Below are 15,971 nucleotides of genomic sequence, written 5' to 3'. Positions count from 1 at the left end.
ATTCCTAATGCAAAAATATTAAGTTGCATGAATTTGAAAAATAATTCTTTATTCAGGCTTCAGAAGACATTGCAAATGAAATCAATCTCTCTAATACAAAGTTATCTGAACAAAAATCATTGAGGCAATGATTTTCCAGCTTATAAAAATGGTACATCTAAATTAAATTTCCTGTATGTAACATGTTTCTGTTACATTTCAATTGGTTGAAACTGTTGGGAGGTCAATTTCTCGTTCTGTTTCAGCCCCACTTCAGTTTCAATGGTGTTGTATTTTACGTGGCCAAGGTGCACACCTGAATCAGATGGGAGCCTTGGACCTTTCTGCAGATTAAATTCCTGTGACACAAAAAGAAATCCATTGGCATTTAACTGCCATCTGAGTGTGATGTTAATTGTATATTATTTGGATGTTTAATTGAATTCAGGTGGTGGGCATTAACAAGGGTTTATATGTACTCATATTTATAGCAGCAGGCTGAAAACTCTGTTTTTGTTGCATCTTGCATGATATGCAATGTATGTGTCTGTAAATGTAAGCTTGGAAATGTATGAAGACTATTCTGTCCTTCACTGCTGGACTATCTGAATTGTAATATGGGGCAGCCAACAAAATGGGTGGAAAGAAGCAGCTAGTCAGCAAGATGTAAAAGAGGCCCAGGCATTAAAATTGACTGGGACATCTGCCACTCCTGGCAGACTGTCAGTTTTCCCAGCTGGCTTCTCACCCAGAAAAAATTCCTCTCCTGTCTCACACTTCAAAGAAACTCTCCAGGACACCTAATTCCAGCCTGCAGTCTCATAATTAAGCATGAATTCACTTAATGTTCCCTCAAAAGCAGTAGCTTCAAAAAACAAGGTGCTAGCAATGTATGGTGGATACATAGGAAACAGGAGCAGGAGAAGGCCATTTGGCTATTCTAGCCTGCTCCACCATTCAGAAAGATCATGACTGATCTTCTACCTCAATTCCACCTTCTTGCGTTATCCCTTAATTCCCTTAGTACCCAAAAATCTATTGACCTCTGCCTTGAATATACTCAATAAAAACATCCACAGCTCTCCGGGGAAGAGAATTCCAAAGATTCACAATCCTTGAGTGAATAGATCTTTCCTCATCTCAGTTCTAAATGGCTGACCCCTTACTCTGAGACTGACCATGTATTCTAGATTCCCCAGCCAGGGAACATTTTCTCAGCATCTACCCTGCCAAGCTCCTTAAGAATTTTATATGTTTCAATTAGATCACCTCTCATTTTTCTAAACTTCAGGGAATATAGGCCTAGTCTACTCAATCTCTCCTCATAGGACAATCCCCTCATTTCCAGGAACCAGCCTAGTGAACCTTTGTTGCACTCCCTCTAGGGTAAGTATGTCTTTCCTTAGGTAAGGAGACCACAACTACACATAGTACTCCAGATGTGGTGGTCTTACCAATGCCCTCTATAACTCTAGGAAGACTTCTTTACTCTTATACTCCAATGTCTTTGTAACAAAAGCTAACAGACCACTTGCTTTCCCAATTGCTTGCTGTACCTGCATGTTAACTTTCTATGAATCATGTACGAGGACACCCATGTCCCTTTGAATGCAAACATTTCCCAGTCTCACACCATTCAAAAAAACTCTTTTTTTTTATTTTTCCTACCAAAGTGGATAACTTCACAATTTGCCACATTGCATTCCATCTGTTCTGTTCTTGCCCACTCATTCAACCCTATATCTCTTTGCGGCCTCCTTGTCGCTTCTTTACCCACCTAACTTTGTATTGTCAGCAAACTTGATATGTTACACTCAGTTCCCTCTACTAACTCATTGTTATAGATTGTAAACAGCTGAGTGATTCTTGTGGTATACTGCTTGTTACAGCCTGCCAACCCGAAAATGTCCCGTTTATTCCTACTGTCTGCTTTCTATCCATTAGCCAATCTTCAATCCATGCTAATATTTTACCTGCAACACTATTAGTCCTAATTTTGTGTAATAACCTCTTTTGTGGCACATTATCGAATGCTTTTTGAAAATTCAAGTACTCTATATTCACTAGATCCCCTTTATCTATCTTACTAGTTACATCCTCAAAAAACTCAGATTTGTCAAACATAGTTTCCCCTTCATAAATCCCTGTTGACTGTGCTTAATCAAGATCTAGCTCATGAAAAAGACTAATCTATCTCCCTTCTCCCCAGACATCAACAGGCCCACTCTACATTACTGACAACCCCAATTGTAAAGGAAATGTGGGATATAGCTAAAGTCTGAAGTAACTGAATGCAGTGTTCAGATCAAAAGACTGCACAGTGTCCAGACAAAAGATGAGTTATTGGGGTCCAAATTTAATATTGCTGTTCCCATTTTATGAGCCTAAAATGAAAGCAGCAATAACCAAATCAACAGTACAAAGGCCTACTCCTGACCCGCATTGAGGTTTGCGCCACTGTAGACTTGGTTGGGGACAATTTTTAAGGCCCCCTAGTAACCACCTGAAATGATCACAGGCCCCATTTCAACATTGAAATGAGATTCCTGTGCTCATTTCAGACCCAGACTCTTAAATGTGTTTGCCCTTGTTATATTGCAAGTTCTGACTGGCATTTCTGGATCTTGAGCAGCCTAAACAGTGGCCTTTACATGGACCACTGGATTCCTCTGAAAAAAACACCCAAAAACATTGCCTCTTGGCTGCACACGTCAACTACAGGCTACTGATGGACTGCCCTCACCCCAACCCACTCCCTTTTGGACTTCAATATGGACTGAAATTTGTACCATCTTGATAAGTGAACTGTGCCCGAGTACCTCATTAATATCTGGAGTTTACTTGATCTATACTGATGAATCTACTTCAACTCAATTTACCCACATTTGTTCCTTATAACTTGATATCCTTACCTAACAAAAACCTATCAATCTCAGTCTTGGCAATTTCAGTTGACCCAGCATCTACACCCTTTTGGGCGAGAGTTCAAGATTTCCATTTCCCTTTGGGTGAAAATGTGCTTTCTGGTTCACTCCTAAATGGCCAACTTTTAATTTTAAGATTGTGCCACCTTGTTATAGATTCCCCCATCAGAGGAAATAGTTTCTCTTCAACTATCCTATTTATTCCCTTGTAATTTTAAACATCCTAATTAGATCACCCCATAACCTTCTAAATTCAAGGGTATATAAGCCAACCTGATGGAATCTGTCCTCATAATTTAACTCTTTGAGGTCTGGTAACATTCTGGTGATTTGCATTGATCCCCCTTCAAAGCCAATATATGCTTCCTGAGGCCCAAAACTGAAAACAGTACTCCACATGTTGTCTAACAAAGGCTCCGTATGTCTGAAGTATAACTTCCTCTCCTTTATTTTCCTGCGGGTTCTTTAAGTCTTCTATTGAAGTTACAAAAGGAGGCCAACAGAACCTGAAGAAATTCTAAGGCCAAAATGTGAATATAAAAACTTAAACTTTTACTTTAAAATATGTTGCAATTGAACTAGGTTTCTCATATGTTCAAATGTTGTTTCTGTCTTTTCCTCTTATTTCTTAGGCAATGTCAGCTGTACTGTGCTGTGGCCCAGTGTTTGATAACGTGGGTCTCTCTCCAGATGGTTACCTTTATAAATGGCTGGATAATATTTTGGCGTGTCATGACCTACGGGTAAGGAAATTATATGGTAATTTCGTAGTAATAAAGATTGTTGTTGAAGATTCATAATCCTTCACTTTAGATATTCATTATTTTCTCCTCAGTCTAATACACAATTCAATGATGCACAGGAGAAGCTAAACACTCTATTGAACACATTTGTTCGCATCTACTGTACATATTTTATTTTATTTAGAGATACAGCACTGAAACAGGCCCTTCGGCCCACCAAGTCTGTGCCGACCATCAACCACCCATTTATACTAATCCTACACTAATCCCATATTCCTACCATATCCCCACCTGTCCCTATATTCCCCTACCACCTACCTATACTAGGGGTAATTTATAATGGCCAATTTACCTATCAACCTGCAAGTCTTTGGTGGTGGGAGGAAACCGGGGCACCCGGCGGAAACCCATGCAGACACAGGGAGAACTTGCAAACTCTGCACAGGCAGTACCCAGAATTGAACCCGTGTCGCTGGAGCTGTGAGGCTGCGGTGCTAGCCACTGCGCCACTGTGCCGCCCATAACCTTGTGATGTCATAAACATAGGGAATAACCTGGTTCCAGGCAACTCTTCTCAACACCTTGAAATTCCAGTCCGGCTCCTAAATCCTGTGTTCCTATATTAGGTTCTATGAGTCAAGAGGGAACTTTCTAAAGACAGATTGGTCAGATTAAAATGAACAAATTAAAGTTATTCAACAAAAAATGTGAACAGAATTCTAAAACTCTGCATATTTTTGTGAAGGATTACTTTTGTTATATCAGTGCCAGAGAAATTTAACAATTATTTCTTTGCAATATTTGCCAGTTGTGTTCTGCAATTATATTGACGCAGTACTTTGAATTCTACCAACACACAAGGCTTATTGCACTATGGACTATATATATATATATATATATATATATAAAATATAATATATACTTTCTCTCTCTATGTATGTATGTATATATATATATATATATATATATATATATTTCTTTGGCCTCCTTATCTCGAGAGACAATGGGTAAGCACCTGGAGGAGGTCAGTGGTGTGTGGAGCAGCGCCTGGAGTGGCTATAAAGGCCAATTCTAGAGTGACAGGCTCTTCCGCAGGTGGGGCTGCAGAAAAATTTGATTGTCGGGGCTGTTAAACAGTTGGCTCTCCCCTTGCGCCTCTGTCTTTTTTCCTGCCAACTGCTAAGTCTCTTTGACTCGCCACACTTTAGCCCCGCCTTTATGGCTGTCCGCCATATATATATATAGCAATTCTACCTGTACCGTTAACATATACCTGTTTGTTAAAATTTACAGTTGGCATTTGCACAGGATACTCTTTGGGCTGAATTTTGTTGGCGTGACGCGAGTCCCAATGCCGGGCCAGAAAGTCAGGACAACCCCGCCTCAACCATTTGGGTGACACCCGGACGCATTTTTCTGCATTCAGGCAATTAACTGCCTGATGCTGGGGCCTCCGTCTCCTTAAAAGACAGGAGCTCGCAACCCCAATCCCCCCCGCCCCACAGAGGGCTAGCAGCTCTTTGGTTTCAGCAGTGCCACCGGGGTCAGCTTTCAAAGATGGACGCTGACTTCCCCACGAGGTAAGTGGGGTCAGGGGTCACCGGAACCAATCAGGCAGGCCCTGGCGAGGGGTCGGGGCAGATGGTGGTGGGCGTTTGGGGAGGGCAGTAAGTGGGGGGTTTTCTGCTGGGATGGTCCTTGCTACAGGGGGACCCTGCATGGGCCGCAGAGTGCCCAATCAGGAGGGCCTCCCCCCCCCCCCCCCCAGCCCACAGGGAGGTCGCTGGGTTTTAGCGGGCGGTCTCCAAACCTGGCAGGGGGGTTGCTGCTACCAGCCACTGGTAAAATTCCAGCAGTGGTCGGAAGAGGCTCTTAAGTGGCCCTTAATTGGCCACTTAAGGGCTTCAATTGACCTCTGGGTGAGAAGGCTGCCCTCCACCTTCCCCACCGCTGATAAAATTCCATGGTGTTGGGAAGGCAATGGGTACTCCACTCTCCCACCTTTCCTTGCCATTTTACAACAAACCCCCCCCCCCCCCCCACCCCTCAACATACCACCTCCCAGCCCATTCCTAGATGCCTCTTATGTGCATCCAAGTTCTTTAGAAACCATTGTTAACGGTAAAAGCTTCATAATAATGAATAGTCTGTTTTGGAATGTTATCTTAATATGGTCATGTAAACTGTTTATCACTTTTATATTGTATGTTGCAAAATTTTAAAAATTGTCTCAATGTTTTGGCTTTACAAAATCATTTTTAATATGACTTTTCAAATTTATACATAAAGTTAAAAGGTGAAGCATGTATAGACTTCTATTTAAATAATCAGTTGTTCACATGCAGACCGTGCATGAACATATGTTTTTCAGAAAGGCTACTGTTAGAACACCTGCACAATCAAGACTGATTAATGAAGCATTATTAATTTATAAGTACCTCTGAATATCTGTCTGGAAATTGCACTATGCAATATTATATGAACACTGTATGTTCATATTAAATTGCTAAGTCCATTATTTTAATGGAGATGCTTGACTGTTCAGAATGGCACATAAGGAATTTGATACAACCATTTTAAACATTTATAGAATAGTAAATAATAGTGTACCTTTCGGGCCACAATAAGAAGCTTCTTATAATATTAAGTCTTTTTTGATATTGTAGGTCCATCAGCTTGGATGTGAAGTTGTGATATTGCTGCTGGAACTAAATCCAGACCAAGTAAACCTTTTCAATTGGGCTGTGGATCGTTGCTACACAGGATCTCACCAGTTGGCATCAGGGTGTTTCAAAGCCATTGCTACTGTATGTGGAAGCAGGTAATCAACTTCGAATTGCTAGCTACTGTTCAGCACATGCTATGTGTAGCATAAGGTGGTAAAAGGTTAATGGAGAAGACAGTGAAAGAGACCCCTCCCACTGTAAGAATGATGATGCAACAGTCACATGAGATAGGCTGGAGAAGAAGAAAGAGCAGCACAGAGGCTGCTCGCTTAGGTAGCTTGAGGAGTGTGTATGTGGTATAATGTAAATAATAAACAGTTCTGAGTTAACCTTTACCTGAGCCTGAGACTTTCTCTAGATCCTCCCTAAATCACTACTGAAGACGCTACTAATAACAATACAACAACACACATATGGTGGCAGTGGTAAAACAGTGGAGAACAACTGACCCAGTACAACAAGAAAACAACTTACCTGCAGAAGAGACTGTGAAGAACTCCATAGCTGCAGTGAGTCAGAGAACAGAAGTGCAGGCTGCACCACAAAAGCGCGGTGGCCTGCAAGTAGAATCCAGCAATTGGATGAGTCATGGTACCAACATTCAGGAATCAAGTTAGAAACCCTTTGAAAAGCTTGAGAAGCTTGAAGTAATTTTCGAAAGGCATTGCGCTCAGAAAGTGAAAAAAGGGGAAAAACCCAATCCTTCATTCAGGCTGAACGTGAGGACAAAGAGCGGGAAACCCCTGAAAAGCACGGGAGCTCCCGCAAAGCACAGGAAACCCCTGAAAACAGCGGGGACAGTTCCTTTAAAGTAAACAAGCCTGAAAAAACAACAAACCAACTGGATTTCTTAGAGAAAGGGGAACATCCTAAAAAAGCCTATTAAAACAGCAGGGAACTCCTGAAAACAGCGGGGACACCTCCATTAAAGCAAGCAAGCCTGAAAAACAAACAAACTGAATTTTTTGAAGAAAGGGGAACACTCTAAAACTTCTTTTTAAGAAATGGAAGCAATTTGGATTCAAAATTAGGAATGCCTGAGAGTTTCCAGAATCAAGAGGGACCCAATTAGATTCAAGATGGGCTATCTATGGAGAGAAATGTTCCTAAGGTTTAGAATTCACTGCCTCAACCCATTCAAAAGGAGTCTGGATATGCACCTCAAGTGCTGTAATCTGCAGGGCTACGGACCAAATGCTGGAAGGTGGGATTAGAATAGGTGGATTGTTTTTCCGTAAGCACAGACACGATGGGCCAGGTGGCCTCTTTCAGTGCCTCAAACTTTCTATTTCTATGATGAATTGCTTCTCAACTCCATACAAAATCTGAAGTGGAACAAGTGAACACCCTTCTATATTCAGTATATGCGATTGTGGATTATGTAATTGTCTGACAAGGGATCAACGAGGCATCCTCTTCAAGGTATTTCACAAACAGAATACGGACAACCTATGAGCTGAAGACAAGCCATGGATGAGAAGGAGTCCAATGCATGTAGAATTTGTTAAGTTAAAGCCAGACCCCTTTCCTATCCTGAGTGGTGTGAAACAGGGCTGTATTCTTGCAACTACACTGTTTGGGATCTTCTTCTCACTGCTGCTCTCACATGCATTCAAGTCTTCAGAAGAAGGAATTTTCCTCCACACAAGATCATATGGCAGGTTGTTCAACCTTGCCCATCTTAGAACGAAGACCTAAGTATGGAAAGCCCTCAACAGGACTTTTTGCTGGGAACTCCTCTTTGCTGATGATACTGCATTAACATCCCACACAGAAGAGTGGCTACAGAGACTCATCGACAGGATTGCGGCTGCCTGCAACGAATTTGGCTCAACCATCAGCCTCAAGAAAACGAACATCATGGGACAGGACATCAGAAATGCTCCATCCATCAATATCGGCGACCACGCTGTGGAGGTGGTTCAAGAGTTCACCTACCTAGGCTCAATTATCACCAGTAACCTGTCTTTCGATGCAGAAATCAACTAGCGCATGGGAAAGGCATCCGCTGCTATGTCCAGACTGGCCAAGAGGGTGTGGGAAAGTGGCGCACTGACACGGAACACAAAGGTCCCAGTGTTTCAAGCCTGTGTCCTCAGTACCTTGCTCTACGGTAGCGAGGCCTGGACAACGTATGTCAGCCAAGAGCGACGTCTCAATGCATTCCATCTTCACTGCCTCCGAAGAATCCCTGGCATCAGGTGGCAGGACTGTATCTCCAACACAGAAGTCCTCGAGGCGGCCAACATGCCCAGCATATACACCCTACTGAGCCAGCGGCACTTGAGATGCCTTGGCCATGTGAGCCGCATGGAAGATGGCAGGATCCCCAAGGACGCATTTTACAGCGAGCTCGTCACTGGTATCAGACCCACCGGCCATCCATGTCTCTGCTTTAAAGACGTCTGCAAACGCGACATGAAGTCCTGTGACATTGACGACAAGTCGTGGGAGTCAGTTGCCAGCGATTGCCAGAGCTGGCGGACAGCCATATAGGCGGGGTTAAAGAGTGGCGAGTCGAAGAGACTTAGCAGTGGCAGGAAAAAAGACAGAAGTGCAAAGAGAGAGCCAACTGTGTAACAGCCCCGACAACCAATTTTATCTGCAGCGCCTGTGGAAGAGTCTGTCACTCTAGAATTGGCCTTTACAGCCACTCCAGGCGCTGCTCCACGAACTGCTGACGACCTCTAGGCGCTTACCCATTGTCTCTCGAGACAAGGAGGCCAAAGAAGAAAGCCAGGGAAACACTTTATGGAACAGAGATATCCACAACAGAAAGAACCAGGAGATTTCTGGACGGCAGATAGCTGCATGAATGGACACCTCACAAATTTTAAGCTTGACACGGGCTAGCGTCGCAGTATTATCTGACCATGAGCCATGGGTTATGAGACGTTACCTGCAACTGACAGATATACTGTTGCACGGTCCAGGCGGGCCACAACTGAGAGTAAAATGCAAACTCCAAGCAACTTTTCAGCATAAAGGAAGACAACTGGTTGAGAGCTTGTATGTCTTCAATAATCAAGAGTTTTCCTTACTGAACAGAAATGCATGCTTAGAACTGCAGTTGATTAAGAAGGTAGCCGAAGTCAAGAAAACAAAGGTAAGCAATTCCTTCCAATTGCCAGCCAATGCGTTATCGAGGGCAATGGTAGATCATCCAGCACAGGAAGACATGAAGTTCGTATGTGACATAGAATCATATTCAAAATTGGCCTGCAAACACACAGATGTTGCGGGAAGTACAACAAACACAGAAGAATGACGAAGAGTGCATCTGGATCAGACAATATTGTACACTAATGTAGCCACAAGAAAGTCCAGGAGGGAGAACAATGAAGAAGTTCCATGTGTATAGGAAATACTTTACCATAATTGACGGCTTATTAGTTTATAACGACAGAATTGTTATTCCTACTTCAATGAGATCTGATATCTTAGATTGTTTACACCAAGGCCATTTGGGTATAACCAACTACAGAGCGAGAGCACAGTCTTCGGTATGGTGGCCTGGGATATCTAAAGATATCAAGACCGTGATCAATAACTGTTATATATGTGCAATACAGAGGCCAGAACAGCGCAAACCGCTCTTGTCTACCAATTTCCAACTAGACCTTGGCAAAGGCTAGGCATGGATTTATTCATGTTTGTTGGGAAGTCATATATTATCATTATTGACAACTTTTCCTGGTGGATAGAAATCTGACAATTATATTCTACAATAGTTATTATAATCCTTCAGGACATCTTCGCGACACATGGGATTCTGGATTACATATTATCAGACAATAGACTACAGTTCGCAAACGAATGTTTTACGTAGTTTGCTGTGAAGATGGTCTTTCAGCATCTTATGAGCTCACAAAGGTATCCACAGTCCAATGGCAAGACAGAACAAGGTGTGCAAACCAGAAAATCTTTAGTCAAGAAAAATGAAGATCTTCCTATCTCACTCCTAGTTTATCATTTAACGCTGCTGCTGTGTGAATTACCACCAGCTGAATTACTAATGGGAAGGAAGTTAAGAACACAGCTTCCAGTATTGTCTCAACAACTAATTCCTGGATTGAAAACTCAAGACCATGAGAAAGTTCAAGAAAGAGAAAACTCCTACAGAAGGAAACAAACTCAGAATTATAATAGAAGATTTCAAGCAAGTAGCTTACCCAAATTAAACAATAGTCAAAAAGTTTGGTACGTGACCTGGATTGGAAAGGTACAGTAAAACATAAACATGAGGACTATCGGTGATCGTATGTTACACGAATGACTGAAGGAACATATGGAGGAATCAGAGGAATATAATTCCTATTCTGCAAAAGCAACAGCCAATAAACTATCTGCAAGATCCAGATGAAGATGAACAAACCCAAACTGAACAAAATACTACAACCTGTAGAAACAAGAAACCAAGTCAAAAACCCGGACTTACTACGATCGTCCCAGACAGATTACAACCAGATCGGGGAGAGTTGTCAAACCTCAGATGAGACTGAATCTGTAAAGTCAGAGACTTGGGGGGGGGAGAGAGAATAGTAGAGAAGTCATAAGTGTATATTTGGAAAAATGTTGGATAAAGAGTTGGGGGAGATGTAGTATAAGGAGGTAAAGGGTTAATACAGAATACAATGAGAGAGATCCCTCCCACTGTAAGAGTGATGATGCAACAGTCACATGAGATAGGCTGGAGAAGAAGAAGAAAGAGCAGCACATAGGCTGCTCGCTTAGGTGGCTTGAGGGATGTGTATATAGTATGATGTAAATAATACAGTTCTGAGTTAACCTTTACCTGAGCCTTTCTTCAGATCATCCCTGAAACACTACTGAAGACGCTAAACTATGCAAGGTATCAGATTAGTATTCGCGATTTGTTACTGCATCATCTTAACCTTAAAAACTTACGTGCTATTTCTATATCATTTCTCTCTTTTCACAAACTGCAAGTTAGAAGAATATTGACAGCTTTGCATGACAGACAGTGAAGATAATTTTTCACTTTTGGGCAGCGAACTGGTGAAGCATCTCAGCCAACTGCCCTTCAAGTGCGCAAGGAGGCCAGAGCCATTTTGAGCTTGGACCTCATTTAAGTCTCACCAGCAGGCACCAAACAGAGATCCCACTGCAGCTTGCCAGCTGCGGGCCAGTACAATATTTGTTACCTCAGCCACCACACCAGCCCACAAATCGTTCTGCAAGGCAGGGGAGGCGAATGCAGAGGGGAGTGATTCTGGGCACCCCTGCTTCTCGTGGCTGCACAAAATTATAATCCAGAAGCCTTTCTGAACCATTGAACACCTCTCCAAATTTTTATTTCCATTGACTCCAATAGAAGCGAAAATCAGGAGAGGTGTTTAACAGTTGCCCAAGCCGATATTGTGCATTTTGAACTATTGTTAAAAGTCAAAATGACTGCCAATATCTCAGTAGATGTATGACCAAACAAATATATGAATTAGGAGCAGGAGTAGGCCACTCGGCCCCTTGGGCCTACTCTGCCATTCAACAAGATTATGGCTGATCTGATAGTAACCTCGACTCCACCTACCCCCAATAACCTTTCACCCCCTTGTTTATCAAGCATCTATCTATCTCTGCTTTAAAAATATTCAAAGCCTCTGCTTCCACTGCCTTTTGAGGAAGAGAGTTCCAAAGACTCACGACCCACTGAGAGAAAACATTTCTCCTCATCTCTGTCTTAAATGGGCGACCCCTTATTTTTCAGCAGTGACCCCCTAGTTCTAGATTCTCCCACAAAGGGAAACATCCTTTCCACATCCACCCTGTCAAGAAACCTCAAGACCTTATAGTTTCAATCAAGTCACCTCTTACTCTTCTAAACTCCAGCGGATACAAGCCTAGCCAGTCCAACCTTTCCTCATAAGACAGCCTGCCCATTCCAGGTATTAGTCTAGTAAACCTTCTCTGAGGTGTTTCCAAAGCATTTACATCCTTCCTTAAATAAGGAGACCAATACTGTACACAGTACTCCAGATGTGGTCTCACCAATGCCCTGTATAACTTGACGTATAACCTTCCTACTTTTGTATTCAGTTCCCCTTGTAATAAATGAAAACATTCCATTAGCTTTCCTAATTATTTGCTGTACCTGCGTACTAATCTTTTGCGATTCGTGCACGATGACATCCAGATCGCTCTGCATCTCAGAGCTCTACAGTTTCTCACCATTTAGATAATACACTTTTTTATTTTTCCTGCCAAAAAGGACAATTTCACATTTTCCCACATTCAACTCCATTTGCCAGATCTTTGCCCACTCACTTAACCTATCTATATCCCTTTGTAGCCTCCTTAGGTCCTCTTCACAGCTTACTTTCCTGCCTATCTTTGTGTCTTTAGCAAATGTAGCAAACATAAATGGCCTCTTCATCCAAGTCATTTATATAAATTGTAAAAAGTTGAGGCCCCAGCACTGATCCCTGTGGCACACCACTCATTACATCTCGGCACATGGCGGCGCAGTGGTTAGCACCGCAGCCTCACAGCTCCAGCAACCCGGGTTCAATTCTGGATACTGCCTGTGCAAAGTTTGCAAGTTCTCCCTGTGACTACGTGGGTTTTCGCCGGGTGCTCCGGTTTCCTCCCACAGCCAAAGACTTGCAGGTGATAGCTAAATTGACCATTGTAAATTGCCCCTCGTGTAGGTAGGTGGAAGGGAATATGGGATTACTGTAGGGTTAGTAAAAATGGGTGGTATTTGGTCGGCACAGACTCGGTGGGTCAAAGGGCCTGTTTCAGTGCTGTATCTCTAAATAAAATTAAATAAAATCTCGCCAACCAGAAAATGACCTATTTATGTCTACTGTCTGTTTCCTGTTAGCTAGCCAATCTTCTATCCATGCCAATATGTTACCTCCAACCCATAAGCTTTTATTTTCCACAATAACCTTTGATGTGGCACCTTATCAAATGCCTTCTGGAAATCTAAGTACAGTATATCCACTGGTTCCCCTTTATCCACAGCACATGTTACTTCAGAGAACGCCAATAAATTGGTTAAACATGATTTCCCTTTCACAAAACCATGTTGACTCTACCTGATTACTTTGAATTTTTCTAAGTGTCCTACTATAACATCTTTAATAGCATCTTCTAACATTTTCCCTAAGACAGATGTTAAGCTAACTGGCTTGTAGTTTCCTGCTTTCTGTCTCCCTCCCTTTTTAGAATAAAGGAGTTACAGTAGCTAATTGATGTGATGTGTAAGTAAAGTGGTATTAGGAAGGAGAAAAACTGCAACTAGATTTATCAGTCTGTTGTTGCAGTATGTTCTGGTATTAAAATGTTCTAACTGATATAGACTAATCCACGATTATACACAGTTATACAAGAGCAAATTACTGTTATTGCTGGAAAGCTGAAATCTGTGGAGAGAGAAATAGAGTTAACATTTCATGTCAGTGACCTTTGGTCAGAATCGTACAGCTGAGTATTTGTTGTTAGACACAGTTATATTTGGCATTTCTCAAATTGATTCAGTATTAAAATAAATGAATGCTGATTCTTTTATTTATTAACCTGGTGAGGTTGAGGCTAGGCTGTGTATAAGCATCAATTAGCATCCTTACAGTGAGTTGTGAAATGTTTTCATTTTTCTTCCTAGGAATTATCCATGTGATATAGTGACACTGCTGAACTTGGTGCTTTTTAAAGCTTCTGATACAGACAGAGATATCTATGAAATCGCAATGCAGCTCTTGCAGGTATAAAGTAACCGATGTGAAATGTAGTTGAATTTTAACTATAAATACTGAAATGAGGGCCTGGATTTTACTAGTAGTGGGAAGTCCCGCTTCGGGACCAAATACCTGCACAGGTGGGCAGCAGGACTGCGGTGGCCTCTTAATTGGCCACCACCGGACCCGCCCTCCAATTAAGGATGGCCGGCTGGCTGTCCACACTACCAGCACAATCAGCAGGCTGGCAGCTCTGCAGCCTCTGTAGCACCAAGAGAGGTGGCCACTGCTGAGGCTGCAAGGAGAACGAGAAGGCACTTTCATTTGGAGGTGCCTTCGCAGGGGTGTTAGAAAATGTTTTTCTCTGCCAGGGTCAAGGAGACAGGTCCCGGTGATTGGAGGGGTAAACCATCCGGCAACGGCGTTGGGCCCGGGGGGGCCTTTGCCACCAGGGGCCCTCTCATTGGGTCATGGAGCCTCCTGACAAATGTTGTCATCCTGAGAGCAGGTTCGTGCTCCCCAGCGGGAATACCACTCCCCTGGGGCAACACCTCAGCAATCCTCATAATCTGTTGGAGGTCAGTTTACTGGATGGCTATGGCAGTCTGCAAAGTCCCTTTGAATGATATTTGCAGCGAAGATGACAGCAGTCTGAGCTTGTGTGGCAGCAAGCTCAGCTTGCATGGGAGTAGTCCGAGCTTCTATGGTAGCAAGCTTTATCTTTCATGGGAGCAGTCTGAGCTTCCACTGCAGCAGCCAGATGTTGGGTGGCTACTGCTTGAACTGCAGTGGAAGCTGAGATACTGCCATCAGATGCTACATCATGTTTGGTTCTGCAAGTGTGCTAATGTATTTGCCCACCACTTCCATGCTGAAAAGGGTGGGCTTCAAGCTCTGCAGAAAGCCCTTTGCCATGTTGGTGCCAGATTCCTCCATGCAGTCTTTCTGGCTGGTCTACCAATTCACCAAGCATTTCATTGAGTATACCTATCAACATTTTTCTGTAGCCTGTCCCATCAAAGTGCTCATTTGAGTCCTCTGTAGCAGAACATGTATGCAACCTTGTCCTTCAGTGAGCTGGCACCTGCGCTACCGTTGTCCTCTGCCCTGGATGCCCGGTGTCTCTCCACGTACAGATCCCACCTCTAAGCCCTCCTCCAAAGTAAGTTCAATGTTAGTATCTGAGCAAGTATGAGAGTGAGTGATGGTGTTGCTTCTTCACTGTCTTCCACCTGCAAATATCAGTGTTCAAAGGGACTTTGCAGAGTGCCACAGCCATCCAGCAAACTGACCTCCTACAGATTGCTGAGTTGTTGCCCCAGGGGAGTGGCAGTCCCTCTGGGGAGCACGAACCTGCTCTCAGGATGACCACATTTGTCCTCTCATCACTGCCATTCTACCACCTCTTACCCTTCCACCACTGCCTGGCCAGGTTGCGTTCTTGGGTATCTGAAAGGAGAAAGGCACAACAGTAGGTTTGTGGTGGGGGGCAGGGCATGGAAAGCAAGGGTTGCATGCTTATACCATCTGTAGCTTGTGAATCAAAAGAGATTGTGGAATGAGGGGGAAGTGGGATATGAGAAGGAAGATTAGGTTTCCAATTGTTTCAGCTCTGCTGCTGGCCATGCTCTTGGCAATGGCCAGTCCAGTGATGCCAAGCACCTTTGCCTGCAAGGACATGCAGCTGTGCCTGTCCCCCACCAGTTAGTTCCTGCTGCCAACAGTTATGCACGAACCTGTCCTACAAGAGAGAGGGAAGTGTGTCAGTGAGTGTGATGCAATGTGTTTAGATGGTCTTTGTCACAGTTGAATAACTGGCAATGTGTGCAGGCTGAGATGTGGATGTAAAGCTTGCAACAGTGCTAAATCTGTGAGGACATGAAGCTAAGAATGTTCGGT

The 15,971-nt window shown here is 43.1% G+C and overlaps 1 protein-coding gene across 5 annotated transcripts in view; it reads left to right on the top strand.

Annotated features, from left to right (window-relative positions):
* Window positions 1-15,971, top strand: part of LOC137371258 (protein furry homolog) — a 532,970-nt gene that overhangs the window by 294,093 nt on the left and 222,906 nt on the right. For all 5 annotated transcript variants that reach the window (XM_068033517.1, XM_068033516.1, XM_068033514.1 and 2 more), the window contains exons 28-30: window positions 3,536-3,646; window positions 6,313-6,467; window positions 14,000-14,099. In XM_068033517.1, coding sequence (XP_067889618.1) covers window positions 3,536-3,646; window positions 6,313-6,467; window positions 14,000-14,099 — 366 coding nt within the window. The remainder of the gene's footprint in view (window positions 1-3,535; window positions 3,647-6,312; window positions 6,468-13,999; window positions 14,100-15,971) is intronic.

This window comes from Heterodontus francisci, chromosome 6, assembly GCF_036365525.1.
Source record: "Heterodontus francisci isolate sHetFra1 chromosome 6, sHetFra1.hap1, whole genome shotgun sequence".
Classification (NCBI taxonomy): Eukaryota; Metazoa; Chordata; class Chondrichthyes; order Heterodontiformes; family Heterodontidae; genus Heterodontus; species Heterodontus francisci.
This window is presented reverse-complemented; position numbering and strand designations above follow the sequence as displayed.